Source organism: Colletotrichum fructicola, assembly GCF_000319635.2.
Source record: "Colletotrichum fructicola Nara gc5 chromosome Unknown KSG_Nara_v1_contig04, whole genome shotgun sequence".
Lineage (NCBI taxonomy): Eukaryota > Fungi > Ascomycota > Sordariomycetes > Glomerellales > Glomerellaceae > Colletotrichum > Colletotrichum fructicola.
In genome coordinates, this window is record NW_027094054.1 from 5,582,272 (window position 1) to 5,600,105 (window position 17,834).

Sequence of the window (17,834 nt, forward strand, 5' to 3'; positions counted from 1 at the left end):
TCTCGATTCCTCCAAAAGTAACGAGGTCGGCTACGTATCTTCCCTCCCCTTCGGATACAAGGTCCTCGCTGCAAGGTTTCGTCTCATCCCGCGATGGCCCCCGAAAAGCATGTCGCCACCACCGCCCGGACAGCAGCCGCCGCCGGGCCCCTAGACGCCGGAGCGGGCGCCGATGTCGAGGCTCCCGCGCCGGCCGACGGCCACCCGCCCCGTGCCGGCGACGACGATGCCCTCGCGATGGTCGGCACACATATTCAAGACTTTGACCCCATCGTCGCCGCCCGCGCGGTTCGCAAGATTGACTGGTTCCTCATACCCGCCATGATCTTCGGATGTTCGTACTCATTCCCATCACCCGTCTCATCTCAAACCAGCTCATCTAACATCTCAACAGATGGACTCGTGTACTACGACAAAGCCATCCTCGGCTCAGCAGTCCTCTTCGGCATGACCTCCGACCTCCACCTCTCCGTCCCAACTCCCGCCGGCGGCGTCGACACCTCCCGCCTCTCATGGGCCACCTCCCTCTTCTACTTCGGCATGCTCGCCGGCCTCTACCCCATGACCTACGCCCTCCAGCGTTTCGACATCGGTCGCATCCTCGGCGCCGTCGTCATCTTCTGGTCCGGCATCTGCATGCTCACCGCCGCCGTGACCTCGCACCATGGCCTCTACGCCCAGCGCTTCTTCCTAGGCTTCGTCGAGTCCATCATCCCCACCGGCTTCATGTGCATCGTCTCCGGCTACTACACCCAGCAGGAGCAATCCCTCCGCCAGAGCTGGTGGTTCTCCTCCACCGGCCTCTTCACCATCGTCGGCGGCGCCCTCAACTACGCCTTCGCCCAGATCCGCGCCGGCCACCTCCGCCCCTGGCAGTACATCTACCTCCTCGCCGGCTGCCTGACCTTCCTGTTCGGCGTCTTCTGCTTCGCCCTGCCCAACTCCCCCGTCTCCGCGTGGTTCCTCACCGCAGACGAGCGCTTCGCCGCCGTCGAGCGCCTGCGCTACGGCCAGACCGGCGTTCGCTGCACCAAATTCAAACCCGCCCAGCTCCGCGAGGCCCTCGCCGACGTGAAGGTCTACCTCGTCGCGCTGATGATGGCCTCCGCCTACACCATGAACGGCGCCGTCTCCGGCTTCGGCCCGCTCATCGTGTCCACCTTCGGCTGGACCTCCCTCGAGTCGATCCTGTTCCAGTTCCCCCTCGGCGGGCTGTGCTTCCTCGTCATCCTCGCGACGGGCTACCTCGGCACACGCATCCCAAATATCCGCATCCTCATGCTCGTGGTGTGCTGCCTCCCCGTCATCGCAGGCTGCGCGCTCATTTGGAAGTCCGCGTGGACGCGCCACGCCGCGGCGCCTGTGGTGGGGTACTCGCTGACGGGCTTCTTCGGCGGCGTGGTGAGCCTCATCATCACGCTTGGCATGTCGAATGTGGCCGGGCACACGAAGAAGAGCTTCATGGCGGCGACCATCTTCGTGGCGTACTGCGTGGGCAACATCGTCGGGCCGCAGCTGGTCAAGTCGCAGAGCAAGGCGGCGCACTACCCCGAGCTCTGGCTGGGTCTGATCATCTGCTACGTAATCTGCATCCTGGCCTCGGGGGCGCTGTACTATGTTCTCTGGAGCGAGAACAAGAAGCGCGATGCGTTGCCGGTTGATGAAGAGGAGAGGGCGAAGCTTGCGTTCCAGGATTTGACAGATAAGGAGAACCCGTACTTCCGCTATGTTTACTGAGGAACTACCGCAAATATAGTCGCTGAGTTGACATTCGTAATGATAGTTGTAATTGAGTGAATCTTCCCTCCTTCACGTCTCACGGTTACTTAGCAAGGTGTATTCAATCGCACGAACGTCACCGAAATCGTACAAGCAGTATGAGTCAAAAGATGGTCCCCCCGATCGGTCGTAAATCGGGAGGGTTTATCATGGATTAAGCATCATGAACCCCAGTCACCCCTCAAAGGGGACGTCCATCTAAACTAGAAATACAACGAAGGCAAACCGTTCTTTTTCGCCGCGGTTGGTTCCAAAGAAAAATCTCAACGAGGCCCCCTGTCCCGCTTCTTTTTTCCGCCGGCTCCGCCCTCGGTTCGTCGTAAAAAGGTGAGGTTTGATGAACCCTGTTCCCCGGCCGTTGAAAATGAGAAAAATAAATTCGATCAAAAAGGTTGGCGAGAATCCAGAGCTACGCTTAATCTGCTGGGCCCTTGTTTGCGCCGGTTTCCCCCTAGTAGTTTCCCAGAACGCCGTTCTCTATGCATGTGTCTTGCCGCGCCCAATGAAATAATGAAGACGAAAATAAGTTGTGCGCCGTAGAAGTCGTTTTTTCCGAAATTCGTTAAAAGTTCCGTTTGTCCCGGGTGACCTGATACAGGCCGAATAAAATGAAAATCAAACAAAACCCCAGCTGCTCTTCAAAGTTGTGAAATAAAATTCCTCATGATCGTTGTCATCTCGGTGACCTGGGCGGATCGTTCGGCAGCTCCGCAGGCATACCCGGCTCGCCCAGCCCGTCGTTCAACTCGACCGGCGACTGCGCCGACCCGGGTACCGGCGCCGGTGGCGGCGGCGGCGGCGGCTGTGGAGGCGCCATGTAGCCGTGTTGTACCCCTCCCGCCGTCGTCGTGCTTCCCGGCGGCGGCGTCGGGTAGACGCCTTGGTAGTCGGACTTGGTGGCGGCCACGGGGCTCACCATCGGGAACTGCGGCGTGCCGAGGTCGGTGCCTGTCTGGCCCGTGTGCTGAGGGGCGATGGGCACTTGTTGCTGGTACATGGTGTAGTTCTGCTGCGGCCAGACGCCGCCTTCCGGGGGCGGTTGCTGCGGTTGCGGTTGTGGTTGGTGTTGAGGTGGTGGTGGCTGGGGCAGCCATTGCGGGTTGGGGAAGTACGCCGGCTGGAACCCGTGCGGCGGGACGGAATTCGGCGGCGAGGGGTTCGTTTGCGAGTGCGGCGATTGCGCGTATGGCTGGGCGTAGTAGGCGTATGTCTGCTGGTGTTGCGGGTGGTACTGGTTGTTGTTGTGTTGCCAATGGATGTAAGCTGGGATCGCGGATGTCATCTGGGGTGAGGCGACCATCTTGTCGCCTTCGGCTTGGATCGTCTTCTGAGAGTCGGTGGTGCTGGGGGCCTTTTCAAGGTTGGCTTTGCGGTAAGCATGGAGGGCGCGGCCTGGAGAGGTCAGTTGGGAGTTCTCAGTGCCAAGGGAATGAGACCGAATCTCGCGACGGGTCTTTGAATGAGCGTGGGGCATGAACTCACCAAAGATTGCGATGGTGAGGATGAAAAGAACAAAGTTGACGGTCGATAGGGCAGTCCCGGCATATGTGGCGGCTACGAAGCCTTCGGCGAAAGGTTCAACATTCATCTTGTAGTACACTTCATACTTGGGCCCGAAAGTGACGATGAAAGCATCGAGAGAGTCGAGGTCGTCGGCGTGGCTGGCCAGTAGAGCCATGGTGATCATCCAAAACACGACGGTGAGCAGCTCCAGACCACTGTGATTCGTTAGAGATGGGCGCAGCGACCATGGGCGAAGACAACTCACAGATGCACCCAGCAATTGTACATCATGGGGATGAACATTACTGCGACGCCTAGCCATGCCAGATAGGAGAAGGTCCAAGCAAAAGCAAACCACGAAAGCGCTGTCCTCAGAATGTCAGTACACGGATTGATGAGCAGATGTGGGTGGTGTGACATACGGAAACCTTCAGTGCCGCTGAAGGACTGCAAGATACAAGACGCAATACGTTAGCCAAAAAGTTCAGGCTGTGCGCGCAGGAGCATTTGTCCAGGCGCAAGATAGTTTTGTTCATGTGCAAGAGCCATACCGTTATCCTGCGATAGTTTGTCGCTTTCTGCATGGTGGTCAGGCCGTACACGGTCACCACTAATGTCGCAATCGAAAGGACCTGCAATTCCACATAAAACCATCAACATGATGTTCCTCAAAACAAGCTCCAGCTCCCAAGATGCGTGCATTTCGACATCTTTTGCTGTGCAAATGTCGCGTGCTGCACATCGAGGCCGGGAGCGGAGCGGAGCGGGTGGTGGTGGCGGTGATTCCTTACGAGCTGTGCTATCCTGACGCCTGCAATCCACACCGGCATGGCCGGGATATGCGATCGGTTCCTCCCATCTTTGGGCCAGATGTTTTTGGTCAAAAAAGCCATCGACGAGGAGGTGAGGTGTTTAAACCCCTTGGGTTCGGGAGGAAGAGTCCTCGTCGTCTGGCCCGATCCCTGGCGAGACGCTATGTTGTCGGCCGTGTTGGGTGTTGTTTTGTTCGAACCAGAGGGGGGAGAGAGGGGGAAGCGCGGGACTCGAGGTTCGTTCGGCAGGTTCGGCGGCGGTTTACGGGGAGAGTTCGCGCAAGTAGAGCTGCGGTACAGCTGTTCGAGCGTCGACGTCGTCGTTCGCGATGTTCGACTCGAGAGGGATAGACGTTTTCTGCGTCTAGTCGCGATGCGGCGGACGGTGCGGTATGGGATGATGTTTCGGGTGCGCAGTGGTCGTGTGTGCAGCCGGTAGTGGACTGGCGGTGGTGGTGTTGAATCGTTTCCTTTTCGCCAATCGACGTCACGAAGGGCGGAACGGAATAGCGGAGGCTAAGGGCTGAGCGCACTGAGCAGAGGTTTTCCCCAATGCAACGCTTCGTTCGTTCGATGCTACGAATATGGTGGTGGTGGTTGATTGCTGGGAATAAGCTGGACAAGCTGGGCTGGGAGGAGCTTGAAAGAAAGTTGGCATCGGTCGCCTGGCGGGTTCGGTTTCGTCTGGTGGTGGACTGCTTTCAAGGTTGAGTTTCCCTTCCGTCGGTTGGGTTGGGTAGAACCGTTTAATTTTTTGGGACGAGCACAGATTTGAGTCTAGCACGGTTCGGTTTGGGCGTGGTCGAGGTCGGGTGGTGGGAGAGGGCGGAGAGCGGAGAGCGTTCCTTGGGGCGAGGTATCGGAAGATACGGTTGGTATGATGGACATGGACAAGGGCCTGGCGGTGGTGGTGGTCATGGGCGGGATGGGGATGGGATGGGATGGGATGGGATAATGATGGATGGATGGATGGGAATGGGAACGGGACCTGGGTGGATGGAGGGACAGATGGAAGATTGAATGAATGGGAACAGAGAGAGACACAGACAAGCTTATCCCGATTCCATGCCGCAGTAGCAGCAGCAGCAGCAGCAGCAAACAAGAGCAGACAGACAGAGCATGCAAGAAACGATTATGATGGCTGGAGGCGTCTGTTACGCTGATATTGTTGGCTGAACGAATGAGTACCTGGGCCGGCTGGGCTTGTTTGTGTACGTACAGGATCACCCGCCCGCCGCCAGCAAACCAGCAGCAGCCGGAGGAGCAGCGGCAGACAGAGGCAAAGACAGAGAAACACAACAGAAGCAGGACCAGCAGGGACGATGGATGGGGCAAAAGCAAAGAGCGAGGGGGGGCAACCTGGCATTGGCAAAGGGCCTGGCGTCGGTGGTGACCGGGGTGGAGGGGGAAGAGAAGGAAAGCTGGGTATCTTGGACCCAGAAACGGGTCACAATGTCCAATGACAACGGCCCATGGAGCTGGGCCCTCCAACCTTTTCCCAAAGATTGCGCCAAGAGCACCGCTGCCAAGCTTCAACGAGAGCCAAGAGACCAAGCAAGAAGAAGGATCCAAAGGTCAGAAGAGGAGGAGGAGGAGGCGGCATGCAATGCAGTGTCGAGAAGCAGACCAGACCAGACCAGACTCAGACTCAGACTCCAGACACACCAGCAGACCCAGCTAGTGTAGACTGTAGAGTGAAGTGAACCTGAACCTGTTCTGCTGCTTTCTCTAGCGTCCAGCGGCACGAGCAAAACAGAGAAACAGAGTCTCCCTCTCAGCCAGACGCCGTTGTCATTGGGCTACAGTGGCCAGACCTGCCCCGCAATGCCAAGCGGAAGGCTGATTTAGGACGTCATGATTCGATGGAAGCTGTGGGAGGAGCGGAATGAGGTATCTCTCGCTGCTGGTTGTGCGACGGGGTACATGGCGGTGGAATCATGGAAGGTGGAAGGAAAATGATGCTAGACACAAACAGTATTAGCGGATGCACACCTTGAAGTCTGTGGACACTCGACTCTTCGGTACGTATTTCTCTCTCAATGTTCCTCTGTCAGTGAAGAAAGGAAATGCTTCAGTGTTGGATGAGAATCTCGCTGTTACAATTGACTCGTGAACATTGAAAAATTGAAGCGACCAAGACCCAAGAGCCGGCTTGAATCTCCAGGCAACTCCCAACAGAACCCCATCACCGCCCCAGACGTCGCTTCAGGTCTCTCGTCGCCCTTGCTCTTTCATCAAAACCACTCACCACCAGGTCCCTCTTCAATAAGATGCGTGGGGTGGGCAGGGCCAGCACGATAGTGCTTGTCTTCCTGGTTCCATCGTCCTGCCCCCAAGCCCACGCCCTGCCCAATCACCGGCGTCAAACCGCAGCCGGTGTGCCCCAAGAGGGACATCGTCCACTTCCTCCGGCCATCGATCACCACGCCGCAGAGGACCAGAGAACACAGACAGAGAGGTTGCATGGGGTTGGGATAACGATGGATCATGGATTCGATGGAGACCAACTGCTGGAAGAAATGGAGAATGCTCATGGGTTGTTGCGCTCCAGGCCGATCTGTCAGAGTTCCCGCGTACCGCTACGCTACACTGCACTGCCGCCGGCTCCAAGCTGTTCGTGGACGGTTCTGTGCATGCCGGGCGGTGGACCTCGAAAAATGCTTCGATTTTCTCCTCGGGGTTTTCTCAGAATGGAACGCAACTATTCCATCGTTTCCGATACGGTGTTCCCGGGGTTTTTATTCTGCATGTTCTCAAAAATGTCCAAGACGGTGCCTCGTCAAAGGAAGATGCTCGCTTGATGAACCCGCGAGACCGATGTGCCGCCCGTAAATTGAGGCTCGTGCGACTCGCAATAAAACCGAGACAGTGTGGTGATCATCAACACACAAACATTGCAGTGCTGGGCCAGCTACAGTTCACCGCTTGGCAATGTCACGATGCACACACACATGCACTCGGGGATAATCTCAGAGCAACACTTGCCAAGGCGGTGGGGGGAAGAGAGAGAAAGACCCAGATACACCTGAAAGTGTGTGTGTGTGTGCGTGTGGCGCCAGAGAGGTTGGGGGTGGTGCCCATCATGAGCGGCTTCACCCAACGTTTAAGACATGCCTGCCAAGCGGAGTTGGCATTAATGCGATTGAGGGTCTGGTGGCGGCCTTGTTTCTTGCCGCAGGCTATTATCACATCCGATCGAAATTTTGGCAATATATTGTGCCGTTCCACAGGAGCGTATGTGCGAGTAGGCATTGTGATCCTAGAGCGATCAACCGGCTGATGATATTCGCCGACGCCTCCGCTATTGTCACCGACATATTGAGGCGCTCATTCATCCTTCACCTCATCGACTCCATGTTATGTCCCATCAACCACAATCATCCCTCGTGCCTCGTCTGACGAACAAGCCGTAAGATCGGTCTTTTTTACCCGGCCGTCTATCGGAGTGCCCTCGCCCGTTCCGCGGGTGCAAGCTGCTGTTTTTCTCCTCTTCATTCTCGTTCCGTGTGTGCATCGGTGGACCCTATCAACCCACAAAACGGACGTTGTGCCGCCCCAGCCAGCCATGCCCATTCGCTGAGAGCCCGTCCCGGGACTGCAGTCCAGCCCGGTGACGGGAACCGTCTGACTTGAACTGAAGAGGCGAGAAATGGGTGAGCAGGAGGACTCGGGCGATGCGGATTTGGAGGTGAGGGACCCAGTCGGCCAGCCCAGAAAGAGCAGCCTGCCGCAGTAGTCGCATTTCCAGCAGTAGGCTGGTTGTCTGTTGACATGGAACGAGACGAGGTGCAGACGCAGGACACTGAAGCCGCAGGACGCAGATGCAGGACGCGGGTCGCAGTGTGCAACACAACCACTCACTCACCACTCATAGAACTCGCTCACCTCAACTCGAGCTAAGCATACAGCTCACACAAGTCACTCGTCCCAGTCCACACGCTGAGGCAGTGACTTCCGATGACTCTACCGCCAAGCTTGACTGTCTGCCAAGAGCAATGGGAGAGCCACCGATGAAAAAGAAAAGCGGGGTGGTTATGTCCAAGAAGCGTACAAGATCTTCCTCATTCTCCGCCAGAGGCCTCCGCTTTACAAGGCGCTTGGAGTCACTCGTCCTCGGGCACTCCGTTCCCCCTCTCCAGTTCCCCCTCCCCAAAAGCCCCAAGGGCCAAGATACTGCTCGCTCTTCGGTCTCCCAACGCCTCTCTCCACGTTTTTCACGTCCAACGTCTTGGCGTCTTGGTCCCTTGGCTTTTCGGAGACGTTTTTTCTCTCACTGTTGCTTGGGGCAGGCTGTGTCCCTTCCGCCGAGATCCCCATTCTCGTCCACCGTCTTGTCATTCCGTCTTGTCACCTCCAAAATCCCCTGGCCCTCCCCCCTGACTCGGACCCCCGGATCCCCTTCCACGGGCCCGGAGGACGTTCAAATGAGGCCGGTCCTGTCAGCAGCTCACAGGCACGAAGTCGCGGCGTTTCTCATCACAGGGCCGCCTGCCGATCCAACGGCGCTGGGTCTATCCATCCATCCATCGGGGATCCGGTCCTCCTTTGAACGGGCGCTGCTTCTGAACAGTGTGAAGGACCGTTTTCTTTCGTCTAATTCCCGCGAGCCCGTGCCCCCCTCCATCCCGCCTCCATTCCAGCCTCCCACGCACCACAGGCAGCCACTGACCAAAAAATGTTCTCCCGTCTGTTCGGAGCCACGGCCCCTGTCAGAATGACGACAGAGTTCATTTGTGGCTCCGTCACAAAACTGCAGCGATGTATCCCGTAGAGCAGCAGGTTCACAAAGAGGACACATTAGACTTGACACAACGAGCGACATAGGCAAGATCATCTTCTTTGTAATGAAGCAGTCAAGCGGGAAACGGGTCAGAAGTAGCCAAGTGTAACGGACGGGACACACCCAAACAGAGCCTACCGTCCTGTCCACCGCCAGATGTTTGCTGCAACCTCTCTTTGCAGCAGCGCAAAAACTAAATCACACTATCGCCCCGCGCGCCAAGACATGTCGCGACAGCTCAGAGCGCGGCGGCCGGACACTCGCTCCGGCAATTGATTTTTTCTCTCTCTCAATGATTCGGGGCGACCTGCCTACGGATAGATTCCGAACCATCAAATTCCACCAGAGAGATAAAGTCAAGGATTGGATTATGCATTGCTCAGGTGCCTTGTACGCCCAGCCACCGCTTCAACTCTAATCCGTATTGCTGAGCCTGCCGATGATCAAAATCCTACCGGGCGACAATTAAAAAATCCCCCCTTGCACAATCGATATTAATCACCGCAGATGGGCCACCGGTTCACCTTTGTTAAGCTTAAGGAACTTGGAAGGACCAACTGAGACTAACCTATCTATCCAACCCGCCTCCAGCCTGATGAAAGTCGATAACGTATGGTGATATGGAATTTCTTGGCAATCTCGCGGACCGAAAGATGTGCGGTCAACTTACTCGTCTCTGGAGTTTTCGCTTTCGGGTCTTGCGACGTTCCACCCGCCCTAGTCTCACCACAACGGCAAACTAGAAAAGCTGTTGTCGCTTTTGCTCGCATACAGTATCACTGTCCCGAGGCGATGTTGGCTTGTGGCCACGGCCTGGTGGCATGATGTCCCGTCATGTCATCTCCTGCTGCCGCTGTTGATTTGCTGTGGCCGGTACTTGGCGTCCCTCACGTGTATCCAATGTGTGTGTGCCGAGAGTCGGCGAGTCTGCGCCTCGCACAGGCTTAGTCAACACCGTCGTGCTGCTGAGTGATACATCACCATCGTCATTCCGTTGGTGGCCTCGTTATTCAGTAATTACAAGTTGGCTTGAATCAAGCTTCTTCCTTTTGTGGACATAATCTCGACATCCGGTGGAAGTGATTCAGCCCAGCAGGGCAATTCGGGATGTGGGCAAATGGGATAGGGCGGTATAATGCCTTGCTTGCGCGCTTAGGGTTACCTGAGTTTTCGTGCCCCATCCGCTGCAGGTGAGTCCTTTTGGCCATATTACTAGTCAGTCAAGTCTGAATGTTCATGGATATGACATAACTATCTCTATGACTTCAAATTTAGCCTCCACTCATAGAGAAGAATGAGAGGTATCATCATTCCCAACAGGGTTATGTTCGCGGGGATTGACATAGTCTCAAATATGAAGAGACTTGAAGGTTGAGCTGAGTCGTGTGGACCGGCAGTTGGGTGACGAACCTTGACAACATAGCTTCACTCAAAGCTCTTTCAAATCACTCCGTCATTCAGACACAAATAATATATATCGAATGAGGTGTTTCTCCATACATGTCATAGCATAGAGAAGTAGTTGAAAAAATGGTTGAACGCCGGCCACCCGAACATGTATGCTCAGCTGTAATGACGCCATTTCCCGTTTCCGCTGCTGTTTGCTTTCGTTTGGCCAGTCGTTTCTTATTACCGATGGGGATTTCTTTTCTCGCTGATTTTTCGTCTACCCAAACGCTTTGATATAGTGTCTCCGACTTCAACAAGTCAATCACATAAACCACCAGTGGTGTCGATCACCTTGCAGAGGCTTCAAATGAAGCCATATCAACTAGATATGATCTAGTGCCTCAAGAACTGGCTACAGAATGACGTGTTTGGCTGCTAATGAACATGTTCTACCCGCTGAAATAGGGCAAATAGGCTAGCTTCTATCCAAATCAATACTTAATAGTTTCCTAATAACTTTGCGAACTTTCTGAGTAATTATAAATGAAATCAGACACTTGTAGCCTCAACCATACTTGATCAATCATACCACAGTTCTCAATTTGAATTAAATGACAGACCTGTTGCACTGCACCTGTTGTATAAACTTATAGTTGTACGACACCCGGTGCCACCAAAGCTTCTCTATTCCGCCATTATACCTGCTTTATAATATCTAACCAAACTCATTTACCCTATGTGGTGTAGCTGAGCCTATTCCGTATGTAAATATTTTGTTTGTCTGGTATGAAGTAAGTCATCCTCCTGTAGCATGACCTTGCTTGGCTGCCATGGTCAAATCTCCAGCAAGTCCTCAATCGACTGATTTGCTGATAAAATGCAATGCTTTCAGCAACGAATACCCATTCAATCTGGACCGCCGTTCATGTTGTTTCTGTTGAGATGGGCGTAGGAGCTAATCTTCATTCTGTGGTGGCTACCGCCGGAAATGGCAACTTGAGGGCAGCCACGTACCGGTTGCGCAAAAATCCCACGAAGGCCACTCCGAGCCTTCCAAGCCCAGCTGAAAGCTGTCTCGGCAAAAGTCTAGACCTCGCAATTCGGTCGGGATCACCGGTTGACATGCACAAGCAGCGTTAGGAAGACATGTTCTCGGGAACGTTATTGCAAGGAACGAATGGAAATGCTTATTAGGTAGGTATGCTAACATCAACGCTAATGCCTAATGCAAAGAGTCATAAACCGTAATCACAAAAGAAAAGTGCCATTTTCTTCGGCTAAGCCTGATCCATTATCAGCTCCCTAAGATACACGCAGCTTTTGCTCAAGAAAGTCCCTCCCATCACCGGTCTGTCATCCGCAAGTAGCTGGAATCAACCGGAGTAGGTCGAGATGGTGCTGGCCAAGAGATTCTTGATGTTGTCCAGGACGGTCTTGGCGTCAGCCTGGGAGCCCGAGTCGATGTACTTGAGAAGACCAGTGCTGAAGCCGTCGTATTCGCTGCTGAGAACATTGAGGTATGGCAGGACGGCGAATTTCGAGGCTAGAGTGTTCAGAAGGCCTTCCGATTTGGCCTGTGCAAGATAATCAAGAGCCGTTTTGGCGTGGGGGTATACATCGTCCTTGAGCTTGTTGATAATGGTCGAAGAATCTGAGGCGGAGAATACAGTGTCAAGCTCCTGTACGTCCAACATGGCCTGACGGTTGGCGGACTGAATCGAGATGGTGTGGGAGATGACAGAGGAGACGTCGGAGATTGCTTTGATGATGCCACCGGAGGAGCTCTGAAGAACGTCGGTGAGATTTGTGATGGCCTTGTCCAGATTGGTCAAGTCTGCACTGATGGTGTCGACGGTTGGAGTGATTTGGGGCATAGAGCTCCATCCATCGGGTTTGAAGTCCGTCAGTATCCGAGGAATGACGGCCGCTGAAGCTGTGGAGAGCACAGCAAAAGACGTAATGACGTTGAACAAATGCATCTTGTCTGAGAAGTAGACGCAAGAGATGTCGGTGGTGTTGTTGGTATCTTGAGAAACGGTTTTGGGAAGATCTGAAGCTGAGCGTTGAAGATCTGTCTAACCGGCTGTTGACTGGAGTTGATCGAGTGGGTGATTCTCCCTCTCTGCAAAGAAGGGACAGAAGGACCGTATTTATCATCGTATGCAGGCGCAGATCAACCCCAAGCCGGCCAGCTTTTCGTCCCGACGACCCCTAATCGTCCGCGGACCTCGAGCAATAAGCCTTTCCGAGACATCGCTTGCCCTCTGCGGTGTCTCACTCAATCACATCTAGCTCATCCAGGCTCCTGCCAATCCGCGAGGGTACGACGTGAGCCACAGGGCTAGAACGGCCATCAGCCTACGTGGGACGTAAGGTTAATCGCTCGCCCTTACGGGCGCTACGCAAGAGGCGGGCTTGATCCGCAGTCGACAGCCCCGAATCCGGGAGCTACGGTCTGGCTGCATCCGGCCGGTAGTCAAAGGCGGTGCTTATTTTGCGGGGGGTGAAGTGACAGGCGCTAGGACTGATTCGCGTGAGCAGCTGATTACGGAGAGGTGGTCTAGAGCTCTGCGAGGAAAGGGACTCGTTGATCGGAGGGTTAAGATGATGAAGACTTGTTGCATCGGGCTAAGTGGACGTTGAATTGCGTCGGGGAAGGATTGTCTGTTTGCGGTCCGAACTATTACGGGAAGCCTGCTCGGGTATCGCGATCACCGACCACACGGTGATAAAAACTAGTGTATTGTGGAATTCAAGCGACGTCAGACTAAAGCTTTTGCGTCACTCTTCTTGTAGAATTTTGCCCGTCATCTTGAATCATGCTCGGGCCGGAAGTGATCCAGATCGCGGGCCGACTGACTACATGGGGAGAGTTGAGGAATGTTGCTTCACGAACCGGCAACAATGCTATGGGTGTCTTGGATTCTTGTTGTCATTCTTTTAGAGGAGTAAAGACATCTTTCTTATATACACAATGCTATTGCTCTCCGTCTTCCAGTCTCGCATTCTCAATTCGGCGAACGATAGGGGCCTGGCCAGTATTTTCCTTTTCAAAGGGGTAGACGCCCTACCAGGCACGGAATTTGCACCTCTGATTCTAGGTTCATACGGGAGCTTCCGGCAGGCTTGTTACCTGCGTGAGTCATCATCTCTGTCTGCGGTTGCGTTGCCCGGGTGCTCCCGTCTTTCTAATCGCTATCAGATTTGACGATCGCGTCCACCTTCCGGCCTGACGACCGGCCGTCCCTCTTTCACCGACGGCATCGGGTCGATTCATTTCGAGAGGTTCGCATCTAGATTCACGAGGATTGAGTGAGACAGCTTGATTCAGAAGCATTCCCGAACATGTCCAGGGACTGATCGGAACGATCCGAGATCAATGAAACTCCCAATGCAAGCCAGAATGATTTGTAGACCGATTTTGTCGGCCAGTCCTTTCGAGATCCCAAAGAAGAGTAGGAAAGGAATGCGCCATTGAGTTCCATTTCTGCAGCCTGAAATTATTATCCTCAAAACACTTCTGCTCCTTGAGCATTGCTGCAGTCGTAGTAGGAAATGAAGTTCGGGATATGGGTTTAAGCCGTAAATGTAATGGCATATACCGAAGAGTAAGGTTGATTAGCCGTCCATTCTACGCACATATTCAAGATAAGCTTGAAAAGGCAATTCAAAACAGCTACGGCAAGTCCGACCTCCACGCGTGCTCTATGTGCACCGCCTTCACCAACGTGTAGTCTACTAGTCCGTGGTGTGTGGGATGGCGTCGTGGCGTCCGGCCGTAGCTTCTCTATGGACCGGGCCAGAACATCCGTTAGTAAAATCAGATTAAGTGGTAAACGTCCAGGAACGATCGAGATGTTAGTGCCTGGATACCTCCAAAATTGTTCTTTGCTGCCTTCATTAGTAACTGGATAGTGGTGAGAATAGCATGACACTATCGTTCTCGCACTTGGCAGAGACCATAGTGTTGAATCGAGGCATCTTTGTTTACCCAGGTTGTCTACAAACGATTCCCATCGCAGCATGAGGTCACGTAACCTATGAGCATCAAGTCTCCAAGAGGGTTTGAGCTGAATCTTCGTCTTTCATAGTGACACGAGCAAGGCTGAGCTGATTGATTCAAGCAACGATGTTGACGAGGATGGCGGTGTGGGAACTCAACAAAAGTTTTGCTCAGGGGGAAACATGATCAATTGAATTCCGTATAAGGTATTAGAGATGTTCATGTAAATTCATATTTTCAGCAAGCTGCTGTAAATAGTGCACTTCATGTCTTTGGCCTCTCAATCCCGTCAGGAGGCTCTGCTAGGAGTATGGCGACCGGGCTTGCTCCCCGCCTCTTTCGCTCAAATGCTTCTCAGCTTTTACAATCATGAATGCAATACTTAGGAGACTGCTGCATCATACCGATTGCTGTTTGGCAGTGATTCTGGTGTTTGGCTAAACGTTTCACGCTGCGGGATTCTCGGACTGCCGGCCATCACGGCTTTGCCGACATACACGTGGTTGCACCCGTGGAGTGCCCCTCTTATCTCGCATTTTTGCGATGCCTCGGGGACTGCATCAGGCAAACGCTTCGCCCTTGGCTGCAGTCGGATTTGCAGGCATGCTGTGTCCGCGAAATGTTGATTGGCCCTCTTGCACAACAACATGGGTATGATCACGCTACAGAAAGGCCCTGCAACTGTTGAACACCGGGCCAACAGCCCATGTCGCTCCGCCGTCAAGCTCCACCAACACCAACAGGTGTGCCTGCTTGTCGCTTTCCCTACCCCTCTTTCTTCAACGGCGTTCGTGGCAACTTTTGCTTTCTCTGAACCTCTCACTTCCCAGTTGTCTTTTGGAAGAGCGACTGTTCACTCGTGCGACTCAAGCTTTGAAGCTATTCAATTGTGTCGATTATCGTACAAGATGTCGCAGCAGCCCGAAGAAGTCCCGGAGATCCAGGCCGTAAGTTCGCCGCCACCACCGTGCTTGCTGCAGATTGGCAGTCTCAGATTCGCTGACGCGAGGTGCCGAATCATAGGATCCTCAGGTCATTGCTGACCTTGAGTCCGAAGCGGGCTCACTCGACGATGACGGGAGGAACAGGCGAGTAAACTCGAAGCTCGAAATCGGAAGCGAGTTTGGAACTAATTGGTATCCACATAGCCTTCGAGAGTCTACGGCCTCTCTGAGCTCCAGTGTACGCGAGTTTCGCACTATCAAGGGCAGAACCTATCAGACATCCAACACCATTGACTACTGGTGAGTAGGACTTCTACATCTTGCGAGACTGCTTCTGCAGCCGCAAGATTTCTGAGAGGTTGTGCGTTGTGCTGACCATTTATGCTAGGGCGCCGAATGATGATAAGCAGCTGGAGACCTTTGACGTAGTGTATGCTAAATTCGTCACGGCCTGGATTGCTTTGCGCGGCTAATGGTTGGATAGGCATCACTTCACCTTGATGCTCATGGATGACAGACTCTTCTATGCTCCAGTTCCGGTGGAGAAAGGCGACCTGGTCAGTGAAATCGAAAGTGCGGATCGAACCGAAAATTGACTTAATTTCATAGAAAGTTCTCGACGTAGGCACTGGATCGGGTCTTTGGGCCCTGTAAGTCAATGACTCCAATTCCGCACATCATCAAGGACCTATCTAACGCGCGCAGTGATCTTGCGGACGAATTCCCGGCCATTGAGGTCATTGGGACGGACATTTCAGCCGTGCAGCCCAGCTGGGTTCCGCCGAACTGCATCTTCCAGATTGACGACGCCCAGCTTGATTGGACCTTCAAGAGGGACCACTTCGATGCGATCCACGCTCGCAATTTGTACGGCGGCATCGACAACTGGCAGCGTTTCTATGACCAAGCATTCACCCACTTGAAGCCTGGCGGCTGGTTCGAGAGCATGGAGTTTGACATCTTGGCTGGCTCTGAGAACCCCGAAATCGAGAATGACCCGAACCATATTTTCAAGAAGTGGGCAGGTCTCTTTTGGGATGCGGGTGACATCATAGGCCGCAGCTTCCGCCAGGCTCAGTACAAAGGCCCGAACGAGGAGATCATGATGGTAAAGTGTATGAAGGAAGCTGGCTTTGCTGACATTGTGCATAAGAAGTGGAAGGTGCCCATTGGAGGCTGGGCCAAGGACCCATTTTTGAAGCAGGTTGGGCACTACGCTGGCCTCTTCATGGACCAGTCACTTGATGGATGGGCGCTCCAGCCGATTGGCGAGATCCTGGGATGGACCTACGAGGAGATTATGGTCCTCGTTGCGGAGATGCGTATAGCTCTGAGGAGCTCGAAGTCGCTGCCGTACTTCAATTAGTAAGTGCAGTCTTGGGACGTGAAACATGGTTGCGATTGAAGCTGACCAAACAACACAGCCACATGGTGTACGGCCGCAAGCCGGAGAATCCGTGGGTCCCTCCCCCTGCTTCTGACCCGGCGCCGGTCCCGACACAAGCCGCAGCTGCGGCATCTCCAGCACCGGCCTCGGCTCAAGCTGAGGCTGCGGTATCTCCAGCACCGGCTCCGACTCAAGCTGAGGCTGCGGCATCTCTGGCACCGGCTCCGACTCAGGGCGAGCCTGCGGCATCTCCAGCACCAGCAGCCACATCCCCTGGAAACACGTCGGCCGAGGCTACGTCCCATACGCCCTAAGGAAGAAGTACGCGTCAAAAGCTATTGGGGCTTGACACGTAATAGATTAGGAAATCCAGTTTGCTTTCAGCCTAATTCCGATGCTCTTCGCCTTGGTCTGCATTGTGCCCTGCCTGTATCAATGTTCAACCCGTCGAAGAGCGTTGTTTACACATGAATTCACAATGACCTCTAAGTTGATACATTTTCAACGTGTAATTCACGTAAATCGAAGTCCAGGCGCCCTAACGGAAACAAGCTATTTCCCGTCCCGAATAGACGAAAGTCCTGCTCGTCTGACCAGCCTGCGTGGGGCTTCGTGTTTTTCTTCTTTCTTGCTTTTTGTGTTATTGAAATGGGACATAGGATTGAAAACTTGCCAGAACAAGGACACCCTGGATGCTTAAGAGGCCACATGGGGAATCGATAAGAAACAGTCTTGTCTCGCATTATGGAAGAGATCTATCGGCTGCTATTCTAGCTGATTGGTTCATTTCACAGCAGAAATCATTAAGCATCGCGACTCATACCGATCCGAAAGCCTCACACACTAAGGTATGCGCGCCCTCCTGCAAAGGCGGCCATGATGACAGCTCTTGCTTTAAGAGTTTGGCCAACGTTCTAAACAAAACAAGATATACTTTGAAGAAATACGATCGAACGCTTTTATCCGGAATTCTCGCAAGGTGTCGAGCCACAAGATTCACTCCATGATGATTGCTCCTGGGTTTGCTTATTCCGACAATTCCGCCGTCAGTGTCATGCTTCCGCCAACAGCTACTGACCAATCACAAGTGCCAATTGAAGCAGCTCTGACACTGCGGTATGTCTCCTATTCTCCGCAGGACTCAAGCCGCTGACATCCGTCTTCCCCGCATCATCCTCCCGCGCACATGCATTCCCGCCGCAAAGGCTCCCCCTTCGGCATGGAAAGGCTAGTTGCG

General features: G+C 53.9%; 5 protein-coding genes across 5 annotated transcripts; 3 read left to right on the forward strand and 2 right to left on the reverse strand.

Annotated features, from left to right (window-relative positions):
- Positions 1–93: 93 nt before the first annotated feature.
- On the forward strand, positions 94–1,737 carry CGGC5_v008420 (putative transporter; the record flags this gene model as incomplete). Its single annotated transcript, XM_032027173.1, has 2 exons — positions 94–334; positions 395–1,737. 2 exons carry the CDS (start codon positions 94–96, stop codon positions 1,735–1,737), a joined length of 1,584 nt encoding a protein of 527 aa, XP_031891911.1.
- Positions 1,738–2,452: 715 nt separating this feature from the next.
- On the reverse strand, positions 2,453–4,112 carry CGGC5_v008421 (uncharacterized protein; the record flags this gene model as incomplete). Its single annotated transcript, XM_032027184.1, has 6 exons — positions 2,453–3,171; positions 3,262–3,497; positions 3,548–3,647; positions 3,705–3,729; positions 3,834–3,914; positions 4,074–4,112. The coding sequence occupies 6 exons, from the start codon at positions 4,110–4,112 to the stop codon at positions 2,453–2,455; spliced, it is 1,200 nt and encodes a 399-aa protein (XP_031891912.1).
- Positions 4,113–11,636: 7,524 nt separating this feature from the next.
- Positions 11,637–12,242, reverse strand: CGGC5_v008422 (uncharacterized protein; the record flags this gene model as incomplete). The annotated part of the gene is made up of 1 exon (XM_032027195.1): positions 11,637–12,242. One exon carries the CDS (start codon positions 12,240–12,242, stop codon positions 11,637–11,639), a length of 606 nt encoding a protein of 201 aa, XP_031891913.1.
- Positions 12,243–13,237: 995 nt separating this feature from the next.
- CGGC5_v008423 (uncharacterized protein) lies at positions 13,238–13,560 on the forward strand (the record flags this gene model as incomplete). Its single annotated transcript, XM_066152012.1, has 2 exons — positions 13,238–13,400; positions 13,466–13,560. 2 exons carry the CDS (start codon positions 13,238–13,240, stop codon positions 13,558–13,560), a joined length of 258 nt encoding a protein of 85 aa, XP_066008752.1.
- A 1,614-nt stretch (positions 13,561–15,174) lies between these two features.
- CGGC5_v008424 (Secondary metabolism regulator LAE1) lies at positions 15,175–16,911 on the forward strand (the record flags this gene model as incomplete). Its single annotated transcript, XM_066152013.1, has 7 exons — positions 15,175–15,213; positions 15,290–15,510; positions 15,599–15,640; positions 15,695–15,767; positions 15,820–15,860; positions 15,916–16,575; positions 16,635–16,911. 7 exons carry the CDS (start codon positions 15,175–15,177, stop codon positions 16,909–16,911), a joined length of 1,353 nt encoding a protein of 450 aa, XP_066008745.1.
- Positions 16,912–17,834: the final 923 nt, after the last annotated feature.